At 46.8% G+C, this 18,393-nt stretch overlaps 1 long non-coding RNA gene and 1 gene segment (V, D, J or C); one reads left to right on the top strand and one right to left on the bottom strand.

Annotated features, from left to right (window-relative positions):
- The window catches only part of LOC148149217 (uncharacterized), a 47,810-nt gene extending 45,992 nt beyond the window's left edge, over positions 1-1,818 (bottom strand). The window contains exon 1 of the long non-coding RNA XR_015758238.1: positions 1,724-1,818. This is a non-coding gene — a long non-coding RNA (uncharacterized LOC148149217). The remainder of the gene's footprint in view (positions 1-1,723) is intronic.
- On the top strand, positions 432-11,424 carry LOC148149218 (Ig kappa chain V region Mem5-like). The segment is given in 4 exon segments: positions 432-491; positions 678-982; positions 1,479-1,509; positions 10,547-11,424. Coding segments are annotated over 4 exon segments (714 nt in total).
- The last annotated feature ends 6,969 nt before the right edge of the window (positions 11,425-18,393 follow it).

Consider the following 18,393-nt stretch of genomic DNA (forward strand, 5'->3'; position numbering starts at 1 on the left):
GGAATTAGTTAGAAAGATATGTGAAGAAGAATGAATGATAAGAAAGAGAGAGAGAGACCAACAAACACAGAATGAAATGGAGATAAACGAAGTGTCAAACATACATGGACAAAGGGAAAGATAAAAGTGGTTATGTAATTGGGAGAGGACAGAGTCGGAGACGGAAATAGAAAAAGAGGGAGAAAGTCAACGAAGAACAGGAATATATACAAGAGAAAGGTGAGAAAGAGAAAAAAGGGAAAAGGGAGAAAGGAAGTATAAAAAGGAAGGACAAGAGAGAGAGAAGAGGAAGTGTGAGGGGCTGACGTGGCTCTCTCTGCCTGATGCCATTTACATACTGAGGAACACCCAGTCAGACTCTCACAGGCTGCAGCTTTATAAAGCAGAGCCCAGTGAAGGGAGAGTTTATCAGGAACCAGGCGCAGGGACAGGAGCACACACCATGATTTCACACATCCAGCTGATCTGGCCCCTGGCATTCTGTGTCGCAGGTACAAATCTCTCTCCTTCCACCTTGAATCTTTAGCTGCTCTCCATTTCACTCCAATTCCACTGATTTGTGATTGAAGGGAAAATGCTGAAACCAGAGGAATGCTCAGTGTCTCCAACAATCTCTCATTTGACAGGCTCTTTCTGTGACAGTTCTGACTTCACTGTGTTTCTCTCTGACCCCTCAGGTATCAGTGGGGACATCATCATGACCCAGTCTCCCCCGGTGCTGTCAGTGGGACTGGGCCAGACCGCAACCATCACCTGTACGGCCAGTCAAGACATTAGCTACTACCTCAGTTGGTACCAGCAGCGAGAAGGTCAGAAACCCTCTCTCCTGATCTATGATGCAACAACTCGATTCACAGGAGTCTCCAATCGATTCACTGGCACTCAATCCGGGACCAGTTTTACCCTGACAATCAGCAACGTTCAGAATGAGGATGTCGCTGACTATTACTGTCAGAACAACAAGTATAGCAGCCCCCCTCTACACAGTGATACAGAGCCATACAAAAACCTCAACACACACAGCACCACCTCCTGTACTGACACATTCCCAGTTATATAAATGTATAATAATGGACACACAGTCCCACCATCTGAACTGGCACATCCACAGCTAGATGCAAATGAAACTGAACAAATTACTCCATACTGGGATTGTCACTGTCCACTACACACTCCAGTCCCTGTGGTGTCCACTGCTCACTGAAGGCTTCAAGTTTCCCTTTTAGCCCTCATGGCCACGCTTGAAGAGCAGCTGCAAGATTTAACATCGAAAAATAAATTTCACAAAACTCCCAAGCCCAGCTGGACACAGAGAGACAGAGACAGAAAGACACATGAATGAGGGAGAGAAAGAGAGGGCCAGAAAGAGGGTGAGAGTGAACGAGAGACTGAGACAGGGAGAGATTGAGAGTGATGGGGGGAAGCAGAGAGCAGAGATTTTTGTACAGCCTCTGCACTGAGAGCTTTCACTGTGGTACACGTTCGGTAAAGGAACCAAGCTCAGACTGAGTAAGTAAACCTCCATCCTCCGTTATTAACCCTGTCAGTACTGAAGCAACTTTTTAAAACACAAATGCCGAATTGTTGAAGGTGTTAGTGGGAAGCTGCAGTGAATGAAATGGTTGATTGAGGAGCACAGTGTCTAACAGGGTGTCCAGCTGTATTTCTTTACTTCCATTGCTCCCTTTAAAAAACAAGATCTAAGTCAGTAAGTTTTACTCACCGTGTGGAGGAGCTCTGTCCATTTGCAGCCTGTGGTCCCATTCCTGCAGCATGGAGTGAAATCAGTGAGTAGCCTTCTGCCAGTCTCAGTGTGACAGACACGGGCAGAGTTTGATGTGAGCTCTGGCTCCCTGTCCCAGTCTCTGATCTCACTGACCTCAGCAGCAGCAGCAGCAGCACAGTGAGACAGCGAGGTCCCACCTCCCCCAGCTTTAACTCTGCTCAATCACAAAATCACAGAATTGTTACAGCGCACACGGAAGCCATTCTACCCATCCTGTCTGTACTGGCTCTCTGAATGAGCAATTCACTGAGTGTCATTCTCCTGCCTTCTCCCTGTCACCCTGCACATTGTTCCTTTTCAAATAACATTCTCATTCCCTTCGGAATGTTTCAATTGAAGCTGCCTCCACCACACTCTCAGGCAGTGCATTCCACACCTTAACCACTCACTGGCTGAACATGTTGTTCCTCATCTCACTTTTGTTAGTTTTCCCAATTACTTTCAATCTGTGGTCTCTCGGTCTCAATCCTTTCTCAATTGGGAACATTTTCTCCCTATTTACTGTATCCAGGCCCCTCCTGCTTTTAATTCCTCAAATAAATCTCTCAGCCTTCTCCAAAGAAGACAGTCCCAAATTCTCCAATCAATCTGTATAACTGATGTTCCTCATCCCTGGAATAATCTTTGAAAATATTTTTTGCCATTTCTACAAAATGTCACCTCCTTTCTGAATTATTCACATTATCTATGACCCTCATGGTCTTATAAACCTCTATAAGGTTTATAAGTCACTCCTCAGACTCTTACGCGTCAGAGTAAAAAGTCTCAGCTTTTCCAGCCCCTCATCATCATGGAGTCATACAACGTGGAAACATACCTTTCAGTCCAACTTGTCCATGATAACCAGATATCCTAAACTGACCTCATCCTATTAACCAGCATTTAACTTACATCCCTCGAAAACCTTCCTAGCTATGTACCCATCCCAATGTGTTTTAACTGCTGTAATTGTATCCGCCTCCAACACTTTCTCAGGCAGCTCGATCCATACACATACCACCCTCTGTGTGACAAGTAACCCCTCAGGTCCCTTTTGAATCTTTTCCCTCTCACCTTAAGCTTATACCCTCTTGTTTTGGAATCCCTTTCCCAAGGAAAAGACCTTGGATATACACCCTGTCCATGCCCCTCATGATTTTATAAACATTTATAAGGTCACCCCTCGGCCTTAGATGCTGCAAGAAAAATAGTCCCAGTTTCTTCAGCCTTTCCCTGTCGCTCAAACCCTCCAATTCCTGGCCATGTCCGTGTAAATCTTTTCTGCAGCTTTTTAAGTTTAACAGCATCCTTCTTATCGCAGCGTGATCAGAATTGTTCACATTATTCCCAAAGTGGCCTCACCAATCTCCTTTCCAGCTGCACCATGATGTCCCAACTCCTGTACTCAATGCAGTGACCAATAAAGGCAAGTGTACCCAACACCTTCTCCATCAACCTGTCTCCCTGTGACCCCACTTTCAAGGAATAATGCACCTGCATCTTCACCCCAAGGTCTCTGTGTTCAGCAACACATCACAGGGCCCTCCCATTAACTGTATAACTCCTGCCCTAGTTTGTCTTTCCAAAATGCAACATCTCACATTTACTAAACTGAACTCCATTTGCCACACCTCTGCCCATTGCCCCATCTGATCAAGGTCCTACTGTACCCTGAGATGAATTTCTTCACTATCCACTGTCCCGCCAATTTTGATGTCATCTACAAACTTACTGTAACTCTTATATTCACATCCAAATCATTTCTTTAAATGACAAAAGCAGTGAACCCAGCACCAATGCTTGTGGCACACAGCTATTCACAGATCTCCAGTCTGAAAAGCAACCTTTTAAACATCACTCTCTGTCTCGTATCTTCAATCCAATTTTTTTACCCCAATGGTTCACTCCCTCTGGTTCCCATGTGGTCTAACCTTACTAACCAGTCTATCATGTGGAACCTTGTCAAACACTTTACTAAAGTCCATATAGACAATGTTTACTGTTCTGTCTTCATCAATCTTCTTTTGTCACCTCCTCAATCAAATTCAGGAGACATTAATTCCTATACATAAAACCACATTGATTATCCAAAGAATGTAAATCCTATCCCACAGAATCCACTCCAACATCTTACCCAGCACTGACATCAGGCTCACTGGTCTACAATTCCCTGGCTTTTCCTTACAGTCTTTCTCAAATAATGGCATAACATTAGCCAACCTCTCTGGTTCTCCAGCACCTTACCCACAGTTGTCAGTGATACACATATCTCAGCAAGGGGCCCAGCAATCTCTTCCCTAGTTTTCCCTACCTTTATGTGTTTTAAGATCTTTTGCGTCTCCTCATTTGTGTGTGATCTCTTTTCAAGACATCACTATTTTTCCAAATTCCCTAGCTTTCTCCCCAATAATTACTGACCTGAAATATTTGTTTGGGATCTCACCCATCTCTTGTGTCTTACCAAAATACAGCACTCACATTTATCTGAATTAAACTCCATCTGCCATTCCTCAGCCCACTGGCCCAGTTGATCAAGATTCCATTGTATAATTAGCCCTTTTCACAGCCAATGATTAGATTAGATTCTCTACAGTGTGGAAACAGGCCCTTCGGCCCAACAAGTCCACACCGATCCTCCGAAGAGTAACCCATCCAGACCAATTTCCCTCTCAGTAATGCATCTAACACTGTGGGCAATTTAGCACAGCCAATTCACCTAATCTGCACATCTTTGAACTGTGGGAGGAAACCAGAGCACCCGGAGGAAACTCACGCAGACACAGGGAGAATGTGCAAACTCCACACAGACAGTCATCCAAGGCTGGAATCAAACCTGGGACCCTGGTACTGTGAGGCTGCAGTGCTAACCACTGAGCCACCATGCTGCCCCCCTGAGCCACCACTGAGCCACTGATGCCTCCTGAAAATTCACCTGAATACACTCTCGCAACTCTGGCACCTCTCTGCCCATTACACTGCTGCTACCCCAAACAATATTCAGAAACTAAAGAGCCCCCTCCCCCATTTATAACAACTCTATCACATTTGCAGGTCTTTGTAAATTCCTTGCATTTACATTCCTCCACATCCTTCCCACTGGGTGGTGACTTATTGACTGCACTGAGGATTCTGTGGACCTTGGTGTTCCTCTCTGATATTCCCTCCTGGCTCCCACAGCCCTGCCAAGTTAGTTTAAACTCTCTCTAACAACGCTCATAAACCACCTCACAAGAATCTAAAGCCCTCCCTCATGGATTCTCTTTCCAGTCCCACAGTCACCTGTGTTCACCTCCTGCATGGGACACTGGGAATGATCCGGTGACTCCTATTTTGAGTTCCTGCTGCTAATTCCCTCCCAAGCTCCCGAACTTCTGACTGCAAGACCACTTTTCTCCATTTGTCACTAGGACCGATGTGGACCATGAATGCTGCCTGTTCCTCGTCTCCCCTTAGGGTGCTCTGCAGACGGTCAGTTACATCCTTGACTATGGCACCAGGGAGACAACACACCATCCTGGATTCCCATCTGCAGCTGCAGAAACACCTATCGACTGCCCTCACTCTCGAATCTCCTCTCACTATCGCTCTTCCAGTCTTCCTTGTGCCCCCCCCTTACAGCTGAGCCTCCCGTGGTGCCATGGACTTGCCTCTGGCTGCACTCCCCAGATGAACCATCATTCTCATCAGGATTATGAACTGAATCTTGGTTGTAGAGTGGGATGCACTCAGGGGATTTCTGTACTAGCTGCCTGGTCCTATTGGACTGTCTGCTGCTCCCCCATTCCCTCTCTCCCTGCATACTCTGAAGCTGCAGAGTGACCACATCTAGAAACGTGCTCTCCATGGAGCTCTCAGCCTCATGGACGCTCTGCACTGACACCAGCTGCTGCTCAAGCTCCGAAACCCAGAGCTCCAACTGCTGTCACTGACCACACTTCATGTACTCATGGTATTCCAGGAACGGGGAAACATTCTGAAGTTCCCACATGGATGCACACTATTTCCACTTTTGGATTATCTCTTTGCAGAGTTCTGATGACAAACAGCTATAGCAGGGCTCACAGTCCAGTGGGTTCAGTGTTCCAGGGTATTGGGGAAACTCTCCAGAAGACTTTAAGAAACAGGAGCAGAAATCAGCCATTCAGCCCATTGAATCTGCTCTGCTATTTGATCTTGGCAGATATGCTTCTCACCCCCATGCTCCTGCCTATTCCACAGGAACTTTCCATCCCCTTAACAATCATGAACCTATCTATCTCTGTCTTAAATACACTCAGTGACTTGGCCTCCACTGCCCTCTGTAACAATGAGTTCCACAGATTCCCCATCCTCTGGCTGAAGAAATTCCTCCTCATCTCATCTCACCGTGCCGTGTGGGCGGTACGGTGGCACAGTGGTTAGCACTGTTGCCTCACAGCGCCGGAGACCCGGGTTCAATTCCCGCCTCAGGCGACTGACTGTGTGGAGTTTGCACATTCTCCCCGTGTCTGTGTGGGTTTCCTCCGGGTGCTCTGGTTTCCTCCAACAGTCCAAAGATGTGCAGGTTAGGTGAATTGGCCATGCTAAATTGCCCATAGTGTTAGGTCAGGGGTATGGGTGGGTTGCGCTTCGGTTGGTCGGTGTGGACTTGTTGGGCCTGTTTCCACACTGTAATCTAATCTAATCTAATTTAAAGGGTCGGCCCTTCATTCTGAGGCTGTGCCTTGGTTACCTAGTCTCTCCTGTTTTTGGAAACATCTTGTCCCCATCGATTCTATCCAGGCCTATCAGTATTCTGCAAATTTCAATAAGATCCCTCCTCATCCTTCTAAATGCCATTGAGTACAGACCCAGAGTCCTCAAACACACCCTATATGACAAGCCCTTCATCCCCAGGATCATTTTTGTAAACCCCTTCAATGCCAGCACATTGTTTCTTAGAATATGGGTCCCAAATCTGCTCACAATATTCCAAATTCAGTCTGACTAGAGCCTTATACAGCCTCAGCAGTACATCTCTGTCCTTGTATTCTAGCCATATTGAAACGAATGCTAACATTTCATTTGCCTTCCCAAACACAAACTGGACCTGCCTGTTAACCTTAAGAGAAACCTGAATGAGGTTTGTGCTTTAGATCTCCAAAGGCTTTCCTTATTTAGAAAATACCTCCACACCCTGACTCCATTGATTCCTGAAAGATCATCACTAATGTCCCCATAATCTCCTCAGTGATCTCCTTCAGAACATACTGGTGTAGTTCATCCAGTCTGGGTGAGTTATCCACATTAAGACCTTTCAGCTTCCCCAGTATCTCCTCCTTAGTGATGGCCACTACACTCCCCTCTGCCCCCTGACAGTCTTGAAGTACTGGGACACTGCTGGTGTTTTCCATTGTGCAGACTGATGTAATGTATGGATTCAATTCCTCGGCTTTTTCTTCATTTCCTATTATTCTTTTTCCAATGTCTATTTCTGCCTCCCTCTTCATTTTTATATATCTGATGAAACTCTTGCAATCTTCTTTTATATTACTTGTTCGCTTTCCCCCACATTTCACCTTCTGTACCCTGAATTTTTTTTTTAGTTATCCTCTACAGGTTTTTAAAGACTTCCTAATCCTCTGGCTTCCCACTATTTTCCACCACATTGTATACCTTTTCCTTTTGCTTTTATGCTGTCCTTGACCTCCCTCATCAGCCATGGTTGCCTTGTTCTCCCCTTAGTCTGTTTCTTCTTTTTCAGGAGGAATTCCTACTCTGATTCCTTAATTACCCCCAGAAACTCTGCTGTTTGCTGTCCCACCATCTTACCTGCTCGGCTCCCCTTCCAATCAACTCTGGTCAACTCCTTCCTCATGTCTTTGTACTTACCTTTACTCAATTGAAATACTGTTCCATCTGATTGCACCTTCTCCCTCTCAAACTACAGCGGGAATTCTAACATATTATGGTCACTTCTCCAGAGGGATACTTTCATCTTCAGCTCACTAATCAAGTTTACCTCATTACACATCACTGAATCCAAAACTGCCTGTTCCAAATGATCAACCACAAGCTGTTTCAAAAACCATCTCATAGACATTCCATGAAATCCTTTTGTTGAGATGCGCTACCCAGTCCACCTATCCATTGAAGTCTGCCATAACATTTTGTATTTGGCTTTTCTGTCTCCAGTTCCAAACTTCCAGCTCAGCACTGTCTCCATAACTTGTCCTATCTGCCTATCTTCTTTTCCACCTATCCACTCCACCCTCCCACCCCTATTGTACTCAACTATTGTACTCTATGCTACTTTCTCCCCACCCCCACCCTCCTCTCACTTTTCTCTCCACCCTTCAGGCTGTCTGCCTCTATTCCTGATGAAGGGCTTTTGCCCAAAACGTTGATTTTACTGCTCGTCGGATGCTACCTGAACTGCTGCGCCAATCCAGCACCACTCTAATCGAGAATCTGGTTTCCAGCATCTGCAGTCATTGTTTTTACCCTTTTCTGTCTCCTGATTGATTTCCTTCCCCACACCCTGGTTACTGCTTGGAGACCTGAACATAACTTGCATCAGATTCTTTATTTCTTGGGTTCCTCAACTCTACCCCCACAGATTCTACACCTTCTGACTGTATCACTTCTTGCTATTGATTTAAAGGCATTTCTTACGAACAAGGCAACTCTTGCCCCTCTGCCCATCTGCCTGTCCTTTTGATAGGACATGTATCCTTGGATATTTAGTTCCCAGCCCGGATCCCCTTACAGCCATGTCTCTGTGATACCCACAACATTGTACCTGCCAGTTTCAATCTGCACTACAAGCTCACTGTGTATACTGTGTGCATTAAAGTACAACTCCCTCAGCCCTGCATTGACTGCCCTCCTTCCCATCATTGTCCCCTTATCTGCTGTGCTTTATGTTCGATACCTGATCCTTTCCACACTCTCTGTCCTTTTACATCTTCTAGAATCTTGAATAATCTCTCCTGAGCCCTCCTCCACTTTAACAAGTTTAAATTCCTTGGAAACTCAATTTACCTTGATTTGTGACATCATTTTTCTACCTTACTCGGGATTACTTCGTGCATTTAGACACAAAGTCTTTACGTTTGATCTATTATTGATTTTCCCTGCACTTTTATGATCCCTTTGATATTCAAAAATTCTGTCCATTCCTTTTATTTTCTGGTCACAATCAATCCCATTACTAACCAGTAATCCTACCTTCTTCTTTACCCTCCATTTTCTCATTTTCCATCCAACTGAACCAAATTATTTTCTCTTTGGGTTGAGTTCAGGACGATATTTATCCTTGAACCAAAATCATGAAGAATGCTCTTTGATCTCATTGCTTCCAGTGGGATCTTGCTGTGTAGAAATTGTCTGCCCAATTCCTGAAATTGCAAAATTGACTGGTTTTCAAACAAAATGTAAATGTCTTTGGGAGAGCCTGAGGTAGTGAGGGCTTGATTGAAACACAATTAGCGTCATGGAGATGTACAGCACAGAAACAGACTCTTCGATCTGACTTATCCATGCCAACCACAGAGACATAGAGTCATAGAGTCAGAGAGATATACACCACAGAAACAGACCCTTCTGTCCAACTTATCCAACCAGATAACCTAAATTAATCTAGTCCCATTTGTCAGCATTTAGCCCATATCCTTCTAAACCCTTCCTATTCATATACCCATCCAAATGCCTTTTAAATGTTATCATACCAGCCTCCACCACTTCCTCTGGCAGCTCATTCCAAAAATGTACCACTCTCAGTAGGAATACATTTTGCCTTAGTTCCCATTTAAATCGTTCTCCTGATACTTTCCACCCATGCCCTCTCGTTCTGGACTCCTTCACTCTGACCAAAATATCTTCTTGTTTCACTTGATCAATGCCCCCATGATGTTAGAAACCTCGATATAGTCATCCTTCAGCCTCCAGCGATCCAGGGAAAATAGCCTCAGCCTATTCAGCCTCTCCCGATCGCTCCAACCCTCCAACTTAGCAACATCCTTGGAAATCTTTTCTGAACCATTTTAAGGTTCCCAGCATTTTTCCTACAGCAGGGAGGCCAGAATTCCACACAGTATTCCAAAAGGGACCAAACTAATGTCCTGTACAGGTGCAACAGCTCCTAACTCCAATACTCAATGCATTGCCCAATAAAGGAAAGCATGCCAAATGGCTTTGACACCCCTCTACTTACCGGCAACTCCACTTTCAAGGAACTAATCTTTTTTGGGATGAACTGGGAGTCTTTCAGTTGTGCTTTTCCTAATCACCCTGTTCAGAAACAAACTTCTTGCTTTCACTCTCAACTAAAAATAAGATAAAGGACGTGATGATTTAATGGTACTATTGCTGAGCTGTTCATCCAGAGATCCAGATTAATGTTCTGGGGACCAGGGTTAGAATCCTGCCACAGCAGATGGTGGAATGTGAATTCAATTAAAAAAATCTGCAATTAAGTGTCTAATGATGACCATGAAACAATTGTTGATTGTCAGGAAAAAGCCATCTGATTCCCTGATGTCCTTTAGGGAAGGAAACTGCCATCCTTACCATATGACCCCAGACCCACAGCAATGTGGTTGACTCGAAACTGCCCTCTGGGTGATTAGGGATGGGCAATAAATGTTGATCCTGCCAGTGACACTCACATCCCAAGAAGCAATTTAAACAATGCCTGTTTATTTATGGGGTTTGTTAGGTATTGGCTACAAATGTTCAAATGGATTGTTTTGCCAGTATATGTTCAGAGAATTAAAATCCCTTCAAATAGCAGGGACTAAAATTGTTTTGCTTGTCTTTCAGGCCGTGAGAACTCTCAGCCCAAGCTGACCCTGCTGCCCCCCTCCCCGGAGCAGGTCAATGCTAAGGGCACTGCCACCCTGGTGTGCCTTGCCAATCACTTCTATCCCGATGAGCTGGAGGTGCAGTGGAAGAAGGACGGTGCAGTCATTTCGGACGGGGTTCAGACCAGCAACTACCTGCGAGCTTCAGACAGCACCTACAGTGTCAGCAGCCTGCTGACCCTCTCTGGGTCTGACTGGGAGTCCAACGCTCGCTTCTCCTGTGCCCTCACCCATGTGACCCTCCCCTCTCCCCTCAGCAAGAGCATCAGGAGATCAGAATGTGTGTAGAGTGTTCAAGACAGTCCACAGAGGAGACACAACTTTAAATAGAACAGGGCTGAGCTGGCAGGACAAAGGTCATTGTCAGCATTGAATTTCAACTCTCTTCCTTCTTGGGATTGGCTCGAAGACACATCTGAAGTTCAAGGGTTAAGGCAGGCACATTGAAATCATCAAAAAGAAGCTTTACTCTGTATCAAACCTCATGCTGACCCTGTCCTGGGAGTGTTTGATTGGGGCAGTGATGACTTATGATGTCAAGTAAAACCTCTCGAAGTTGCTGAAGACTGTCCGCTGTACAAAACAATGTGAACCTCAGAAGTCTCTGCTTCAGTGAACCAGATCTCCTTCCTGCTCAGCCGCCAGTTCTAATTTAAGGTTTTATCACTGTTTGAAGGGACAGGATTCTTATGTTATTGAGAAAACCTCCACAAGTGTTTTTCTCAAGCTCTAATGTGGCTGTGAATTTGTGTAGCTTCCTCTGTCTGGGCTGTTAATTGCAGTCTGTTTTCTGTCCATGTCAATCTGGAAAAGGGAATAAAGATGAAGAAGATTCAGTCTCTGTCTCTGTTTGCTTTGGAGATTGACCACTCCATTCAGCTGATTGGCTGCATTTCAGCATGGCATTGTCATAATTGGCTACTTGACCTGTCAATCAATGACATATCCGTTGTAGAGGTACTGACAGCCAATCATCAATCACTTTCAAACGATCCCTTTGGTCTGGAATCATTGGAGGTTACAAGATTCCAAACAGATCTCCATTAATGACAACCTGAACCATCTCTGACACCTCCCTCCCCTTCCTGGACCTCTCCATCTCCATTAATGATGACCAACTTGACACTGACATTTTTTACAAACCCACCGACACCGAGGATTCCACCTCTTCCCAACCTACCTCTTGCAAAAATGCCATCCTGTATTCCCAATTCCTCCGCCTCCACCATATTTGCTCCCAGAAGGACCAGTTCCACCACAGAACACACCAGATGGCCTCCTTCTTTAGAGACCGCAATTTCCCTTCCATGTGTTCAAAGATGCACTCCAACGCATCTCGTCCACATCCCACCCCTCTGCTCTCAAACCCCACCCCTCCAACCGTAACAAGGACAGAACCTCTCTGGTGCTCACCTTCCACCCTACCAACCTTCGCATAAACCACAACATCTGATGACATTTCAGCCACTTCCAAACGGACTCCACCACCAGGGATATTAGATTAGATTAGATTACTTACAGTGTGGAAACAGGCCCTTCGGCCCAACAAGTCCACACTGCCCCGCCGAAGCGCAACTCATCCATACCTAACACTACGGGCAATTTAGCATGGCCAATTCACCTGACCTGCACATCTTTGGACTGTGGGAGGAAACCGGAGCACCCGGAGGAAACCCACGCAGACACGGGGAGAACGTGCAAACTCCACACAGTCAGTCGCCTGAGGCGGGAAGTGAACCCGGGTCTCTAGCGCTGTGAGGCAGCAGTGCTAACCACCGTGCCACCGTGCCGCCCCCTCCCACTCCGCGCAGGACATGCAGGTCCTAGGTCTCCTTCACCACCGCTCCCACACCACTCGATATGTTTCCCTCCCCACCCATTCCTCCTTTCCGCAAAGACCGTTCCCTCCGTGACTACCTGGTCAGGTCCACGCCCCCCAACAACCCACCCTCCCTTCCTGGCACCCTCCCCTGCCACCACAGGAATTGCAAAACCTCTGCCCACACCTCCTCCCTTACCTCCATCTAAGGCCTCAAAAGAGCCTTCCACATCCATCAAATCTTTACCAGCACAACCACCAATATCATTTATTGCACCCGATGCGGTCTCCTCTTGCAGAGCGGGACAACCACACCAATCTCTGGGACAACCACACCAATCATCCCCACTGCCCTGTGGCCCAACATTTCAACTCCCCCTCCCACTCCGCGCAGGACATGCAGGTCCTAGGTCTCCTTCACCACCGCTCCCACACCACTCGATGCCTGGAGGAAGAACGCCTCATCTTCCGCCTCGGAACACTTCAATCCCATGGCACCAATGTGGATTTCATCAGTTTCCTCATTTCCCCTTCCCCCACCTCACCCCAGCTCCAACCTTCCAGCTCAGCACCATCCTCATGACCTGTCCTACCTGCTTATCTTCCTTTCCACCTATCCACTCCACCATCCTCTCTGACCTATCACCTCCATCCCCACCTCCATTCACCTATTGTACTCTTTGCTACCTTCCTCCACCCTCCTCTCTGACCTCTCACCTCCATCCTCACCCTATTCACCTATTGTACTCTATGCTACTTTCTCCCCAAACCCCTCTCATTTATCTCTCCACTCTGCAGGCACCCTGCCTCTATTCCTGATGAAGGGCTTTTGCCCGAAACGTTGATTTTCCTGCTCCTCGGATGCTGCCTGACCTGCTGTGCTTTTCCAGCACTATTCCAATCTAGCCTCTGTTTTCCAGCATCTGCAGTCCTTGTTTTTACCGAGAAACAGAAAGCTGTTATGACTCAATAATTACAATCTTAGGCATTCCCTCTTCACTCTGTGGTCCAGGCTCAGGTGCTGGGATTGCACTCTGCACTCTTTGCTGCATGCTGTGTTGTACCTGAAGTGATCTTCGGTCAATCACTGACACTGCAGGCTGCGTGTCCCTCTGAGTGCAGGTGTATCACATAATGCTGCCTGTAGGTGTCACTCTGAGTGTGGGTATGTTATTCAGAGAGACACCTACAGGCAGCATGGAGTGTGTGTGTTACTCAGTGCTGCCTGACTCTCTGAGTGTGTGTGTTACTCAATGCTGCCTGACTCTCTGAGTGTGAGTGTTACTCAGTGTTGCCTGTAGGTGTCTGTGTGTGTGTGTGTGTTATTCTGCACTGGCTGTCGGCAATGCAATGATTTGGAGATGCCGGTGTTGGACTGGGGTGTACAAAGTTAAAAATCACACAACACCTGGTTATAGTCACTCTATCATCAGGTGGTTGTGGAGGACACTCCCTTGATGAAGGAGCGGCGCTCCGAAAGCTAGTGTGCTTCCAATTAAACCTGTGAGACGATAACCTGGTGTTGTGTGATTTTTAACTTTGTATCTCAATGAGTGGGAGTGTGTTACTCTGTGCTGCCTGTCGGTGTCCCTGAGGTATTTGTCTCTGAGTGATGGATAGAGAATGGGCTTTGTGATGGGGATTGAAGATTAGGCTTTAATGTTGTCAAATCTCGGAAGAAAAACAATTCAGTCTGAGATGGCAGCTCATTGAGGTGGCCAAAGTTAAAAATCACACAAGGCCAGGTTATAGTCCAACAGGTTTCTTTGGAAGTACAAGCTTTGGGAGCACTGCTCCTTCATCAGGCAGCTCGTGGGGCAGGATCATTGTTCACAGCATTTGCAGTGAAATTGAGCTGGCAGTTGAGAAAGATGAATACTGAGAGTGTATTCTCAGTAAGGGAGGGATTTCAGAGGCAGTGCACCCCAATTACAAGGGGACTTTCTGGAGCTGGGATCATTGCAGTAGTGGCTGTCTGCTCAGCCAATGCTGACTAGCCATAGTCGTATTTCAATGGTCAAATAGCTCTAAACGAGATACATCAATATTACCTTACAGGGAAGGGAGCAGTGAGTGAGGTTGAATTCTTGCAGCTCCAAGAGGGATTGCAGTGGATTAATGAAGGGTGCTACCACCATGAAGGTGCCACCTTCACTCCCCCTGCCTCAGCTGTGGTGACCCTCAGGTTAAACACACCACCAGTCATCTCTGTCTGTAATGAGTGAGTGGGACTATGCTCCACTTTCCTGGGTGCTGGAGGGAAGGAGAAAGTGAAGACTGCAGATGGTGGAGATCAGAGTCAAGAGTGTGTTGCTGGGAAACCACAGCAGGTCAGGCAGCATCCGAGGAGCAGGATAATCAATGGTTTGGGCATAAGCTCTTCATCAGGAATGGAGGGAAGGCCAACCTCTCCCAAAGGCAGCACAGGCTGTATCAAAGAGGCATCAAGAGTAAGCATGGGGAGATTGAGGGTGACAGAAGGAGGGCGTTGGTTGGCAGGTTGTTATTCAGAGTCAGATACCAGAGTATCAGTCCTTCTGATGCTCCCCTTTTTTTTTCTTTTTTTGAGCACCCATGGTGTGTGTGTGCAGGTGTGAGACACAGTGAAAGACACAAAGTGCACAAATCTTTATTCAATTTCCACCACCAGGAAGATAGGAAAACACCCGGGTGGCCAGTGACAAGCAGTGCCCTTCACAGAAGGGCAATGTTGTATGATCAAACAGTGAAGGGGAGGGCAGGGATTAAATCAAAATAGAGTTGGAGGGAGAAATGATGCACTCCACTCCCTGCGGCGCCCACCTCTCCCTGAACAACTCCAGGGTGTTGGTGGACACCGCGTGCTCCTTCTCCAAGGACACCCGGGCTCTAACTTAACCGCGGAAGAGGAGCAGGCAGTCGGCCCTAACGACCCCCTCCATGGTCCGCTGCCTGGACCTGTTTATGGCCAGTTTGGCCAGGCCCAGGAGCAGACCCATGAGCAGGCCTTCAGACCTGCAATACTCCCCTTTTCTTTTTCTTCTTTTTCCCACACTACTGCCTAACTGCGGTAGTGCTTATGTTTTTCCCCAGCACCCATGGTGTGTGTGTGCAGGTGTGAGACACAGTGAAAGACACAAAGTGCATGAATCTTTATTCAATTTCCACCACCAGGAAGATAGGAAAACACCCGTGTGGCCAGTGACAAGCAGTGCCCTTCACAGAAGGGCAATGTTGTATGATCAAAACAGTGAAGGGGAGGGTAGGGACTAAATCAAAATAGAGTTGGAGGGAGAAATGATGCACTCCACTCCCTGCGGCACCCACCTCTCCCTGAACAACTCAGGGTGTTGGTGGACACCGCGTGCTCCTTCTCCAAGGACACCCGGGCCCTAACGTAACCGCGGAAGATGGGCAGGCAGTCGGCCCTAACGATCCCCTCCACCGTCCGCTGCCTGGACTTGTTTATGGCCAGTTTGGCCAGGCCCAGGAGCAGACCCACGAAGAGGTCTTCAGACATGCAACACACCCCTTTTTTTTTGAGACAAAATACACTCCTGTTTATTTTATTTATTTTTTCTCTTTTATTTATTTATTTTTTCTTTTTTTTCCTTTTTAACCCCCACACTACCACCTAAGTGCGGTAGTGCTTATTTTATTCCCAGCACCCATGGTGTGTGTGTGTGTGCAGGTGTGAGACACAGTGAAAGACAAAAGTGCACGAATCTTTATTCAAATTCCACCACCAGGAAGATAGGAAAACACCCGGGTGGCCAGTGACAAACACTGCCCTTCACATCAAAGGGCAGTGCTGTGTGATCAAAAACAGTGAAGGGGAGGGTAGGGACTAAATCAAAATAGAGTTGGAGGGAGAAATGATGCACTCCACTCCCTGCGGCACCCACCTCTCCCTGAACAACTCCAGGGTGTTGGTCGACACCGCGTGCTCCTTCTCCAAGGACACCCGGGCTCTAACGTAACCGCGGAAGAGGGGCAGGCAGTCGGCCCTAATGACCCCCTCCACGGTCCGCTGCCTGGACTTGTTTATGGCCAGTTTGGCCAGGCCCAGGAGCAGACCCACGAAGAGGTCTTCAGACATGCAACACACCCCTTTTTATCTGTCAGCCAGGGCTCCCTGATTGGACAAGGTAAACAGCCCATCAAGGAACTCATATTTTATTGAAAAAAAAACATTTATCGAACAAGGAGCACAAGAGCTAAACGAGACAAGACAAAATGAATGGTTTCATTACGAACATCACAAATGAGATTTGGGAAATAAGATTTTCATTCTGGGTGATGGGAATCTGGAATGGACTGTCATAGACTCCACAGACTGTCACAGTGTGGAAACAGGCCATTTGGCTCAACAAGCCAACACCAACCCTCTGAAGACAGACTCCCCGAGACCCATTCCCCTACCCTTTTACTCAACATCTCCCCTGACTGACAGATTCTTGATCACTGTGGCAATTTTAGAATTGCCAATTTACCTAACCTGCACATCTTTGGATTGTGGGAGGGAACTCGAGCACATGGAGGAAACCCACACAGACATGGGGGAGTGTGCAAACTCCACAAACACAGTCACCTGGGGCTGGAATCGAACCAAGGTCCTTGGTGCTATGAGGCAGCAGTGCAAACCACTGAGCCACCATACCACACATTAAAGAACAGGAGCTTTTGTTAAACTCCGTGAGCCTGACGTGATATGAATTATAAACACACAACCCTCTGTCAGGGAAGGTAGTGGAGGATGGAAACCTTACAACCTTTAAATATAATATGCAAGGATTTTGGATAAGTGCAGGAAATTGGGATTAGAGTGCCTTTAGCGGTAGTTATGTCAGTGCAGACTCAATGGGCCAAAGGGCCTTTTCTGTGCTGCATTAATCTATGCTCCACACTGAGAGGGCAGTGCAGGTTAATGGTGACGAGGTTAGATAGTTCCAAGACGGCAAATCAATGATCAAGGGTCAGAGGAAATGGCTCAAGCTTCAGTGAAGGCCCAAGTAAGTGCTTGGGAGGAGGGTCAAGGCTAATGAAGACAAGGTCAATGGAGACTGAGTGAGGGCACAGGGTGCAGGCATCTCCAGGGGTTGTAGTGTGGCATGTGGGGACAAGAGGGGAATGTGTAGGGAGGAAGTGCAATTCCGGTTGAAATGCGACCTTTGCCGGCAACAACATGACCTTCAGCACCAGGGGGTGTCCCTGACTGTGTCAGGCTCACTGGCTGCTCTCTGTGTGATTCCACACAGCCACCCATGTGGTCACCACGCAAGATCTTGCTCTTGTCTACACCACTGTCTACACCACCATCTGCAACTACCGTCTGGACCTTCTGTCTACAACACCATCTGCACCCACTATCTGCACCCTCTGTCTGCACCACCATCTGTACCCATTGTCTGCACCCAGCATCCACAGCCACTGTCTAGTCCCTCTGTTTGCACCCACCATCTACACCCACTGTCTACACCGCTGTCTGCACCCTCCATCTACACCTCCCATCTTTCTGCTGTTGTAAGATTGTATCCAATGATTCCATTGAGATTACTGCACCCGAAGCCTGAATTTTAGAACCAGCAATGATTGTCTTCTAACCCTGACCTACAAAGTCTGTGTTCCATGTAATGGAAAATTAACAAAATTAACATTTACTCTGAAATCCATTTACTCTGAAATCTGAAAGACAGTGCTTGACTAAAATTAAAACTTTCTGACACTTTGCTGAAGTCTGCTGTCGAGGGACAGCTTGTCTCGGCGCAACTTTGTAAACATTCAACAAGAGAAAAATATAAGAACAGTATGTCCACAACAAGGGAATGAAAAGAATAACAACTCAAATCTTCACAGTCTTTGTCCTTGAGAGTGTGATAAGAAACAGTATAAGGTGAATGTCTGAATTACGCTCATGGCCCTTGCACAAGGCATTTTTGTCAAGTGCATGTGGTCCCCCTGCCATGCAGAAGTTAAAAAAAATATATAATAAAGCTCTTTTTGGTTGC

The sequence above is a fragment of the Chiloscyllium plagiosum genome, unplaced genomic scaffold (assembly GCF_037043375.1).
Source record: "Chiloscyllium plagiosum isolate Xiang-an unplaced genomic scaffold, Cpla_swu_hap1 HiC_scaffold_9, whole genome shotgun sequence".
NCBI lineage: Eukaryota > Metazoa > Chordata > Chondrichthyes > Orectolobiformes > Hemiscylliidae > Chiloscyllium > Chiloscyllium plagiosum.